The 2,500-nt window shown below is 37.2% G+C and overlaps 1 protein-coding gene across 1 annotated transcript in view; it reads right to left on the reverse strand.

Moving 5' to 3' along the window:
* LOC125043095 (juvenile hormone esterase-like) overlaps positions 1-2,500 on the reverse strand; it is a 13,794-nt gene that overhangs the window by 9,333 nt on the left and 1,961 nt on the right. The window contains exons 3-4 of the mRNA XM_047639046.1: positions 931-1,144; positions 57-221 (exon numbers count right to left, since the gene is read on the reverse strand). Coding sequence (XP_047495002.1) covers positions 57-221; positions 931-1,144 — 379 coding nt within the window. The remainder of the gene's footprint in view (positions 1-56; positions 222-930; positions 1,145-2,500) is intronic.

The following is a 2,500-nucleotide window of genomic DNA, read 5'->3' on the forward strand; positions in this document are numbered from 1 at the left end:
ACACACAACACCTGATTATATAAAGAACACAATAGTATATCCACCGCCACACCTACTCTTGGCGTGAACACGTTGAGAAAGAGGCAGTCCTCTGAACCCACGAGTTGGCCTGCAGGCAGCTTGATCCCCATCAGCGCCAGCGGGAAGGGGACCTGGAGGCAAGGGGGCGGCGGGAGAGTGCCGTTCCTCACGCCGTTCCAGGGGGTTGCTTTGACTGGATCCTGCGGGGGGAGACGAAGGGGAGGGGTAGGCGGAGGGATGGAAGGAGGAGAGGGATGGAAGGAAGAGAGGATGGGGGGAAAGAAGGGAGGGAATGAGAGAAATAGAGCGGAGGAGAGTGGCCAAGGATGAGAGGATGGGTGGAAAGAAAGGTAGGAGAGAGGAAGAGGGAAGAGAGAGAAGAAGGGGCGGGGAGGAAGAGAGAGGGATGAAGGAAAGAACAATGAAAGGGAGAGAAAGCGGAAGGAGGGTAAGGGATAAAGGATGGAAGGATGGAAATGGAATAAGGGAAGGAAAAGTAATGGGGGGCAGGAATAAAAGACGGGAGGAGGGAAGGTAGGAAGGAGATTGGAAGGCAAGAATGGAGACGGAGAAAGGAAGTAACGTAGAAAGGAACGAAGGAACAACGAAGGGAAAGAGAAAACGAAAAAAAAAGATAAACGATACACGAAAAACAAACATTATTCTACGTTTATATTCATCCATCCATTTTATAAACGACCTTCAAAATAAAAAAAAAAGAAAAAGAAAAAAAATGTTGTTCTTATCATCATATTTTGTTATTATCATAATACCATAATATAATAATAATCATTATTATCATACATATTCACCCTTTAAACGACCTACAAAGAGATACAAAACGAAAGAAAGAAAACGAAAGAAAAAGGGAAAAAAATATAGACGCAAGACGCCCATCAACACCCATACCCGGAAGCGAAGATTTCCCACAGGAGACTGGGCATACGGTATCCCATAGAAGCCCAGGAAAGTCTTCCCCTTCGTCGACTTCTCCAGAGTTCCTACGATCCTTCCAGAAGCTGTTGTCACTTCCGTTGGCAGAGATATGTGGTACGTGCCATGGGCTGACTCTGCCAACACCAGCAGACTCACTGCCAGGGAAAGCACGCGTGATCTCGCCATTCTGTGTGGAAAGGAGATGGGTATTAGTGTTGGTGTTGATGGTTGGTGATGATGATAATGAAGATGATGAAAAAGAAAAAGATGATGATGATGATGATGATGATGATGATGATGATGATGATGATGATGATGATGATGATGAGGAGGAGGAGGAGGAGGAGGAGGAGGAGGGGGAAGAGAAGGATGGTGGTGTAAATTATGACCAATATAATAATGGGCCTAATAGCAATGGTGATGATGATGATAATGATGATGATGGTAGTGATTATGATGGTGATGATAATGATACAAATAACAATAATAATAATGATAATAATAATAATAATTGTAATGATAATGATAATAATAATAATAATAATAATAATAATAACAATAATAATGATAATAATAATAATAATGATAATAATAATAATAACAATAATTATAATGATAACTCAAAAACTATTGTTACTACTACTACTACTAATAATAATAATGATGATAATCGGACCGAAGGATACGTGTCCGCATTTCTTGAAAAGCAATAAGCCATTCCTTTTACGACATGCAGGCCTACCAGTCAGTCCACGTTCCCATTTTATATGGTGATAATGGTAATGTTGATAGTGAAGATTATAGTGATGATAACAATGAAATTTCTAGTCATTGATATAATTTGAAATTGAAGATCTGGTTTCTCTTACCATTTTAGACACGAAAGCAAACAGATAATTGATGAAACGAAACTCGAATTCTATCCGTACTTTACCTACTTTAGCTCAACTTTAACCTGTTCTCTTTTGAAAATGAATTTATCCAAAACCCAGACGGGAAGCTCCACCCTCCCAATAAAACTATTAGCGGGCTATTATGTAACTGTAGATAAAATATATCTATATTATATCTATATCATGCTTTATGTATGTATAAAGAAAATGTCAAAATTGATTAGTCCCTGCTTCTAATCGTTTTCTATGTTCTCATATTCATAGAAAATGAATTTTTAGGATAGACATTTATTTTTCCTTTTATCGAAACTATCAAACCTTATGAAAAGACGACTCGGAATAGCTTTTAATTTTCCAATTGCCGATTCAATATCACAGTGGTATTACGTTTCTCCTAAGCTTATGAAAATAAAAACCCTGATAATTTTCAAGCACCTAAAGAAAGTTTCAGATGTTTTTGTATAACATAAAAAAGACGGATTATTGAATGCGCAGTGCAAAATAAGAAGCAATATCTTCACGGTGAGAGTATTTGTTTTATCTTCGTCAGAAATACATACATTACATTATACATACATACATACATACATATATATATATATATATATATATATATATATATATATATATATATATATATATATATATAT

The sequence above is a fragment of the Penaeus chinensis genome, chromosome 33 (assembly GCF_019202785.1).
Source record: "Penaeus chinensis breed Huanghai No. 1 chromosome 33, ASM1920278v2, whole genome shotgun sequence".
In the NCBI taxonomy this organism is placed as follows: Eukaryota; Metazoa; Arthropoda; class Malacostraca; order Decapoda; family Penaeidae; genus Penaeus; species Penaeus chinensis.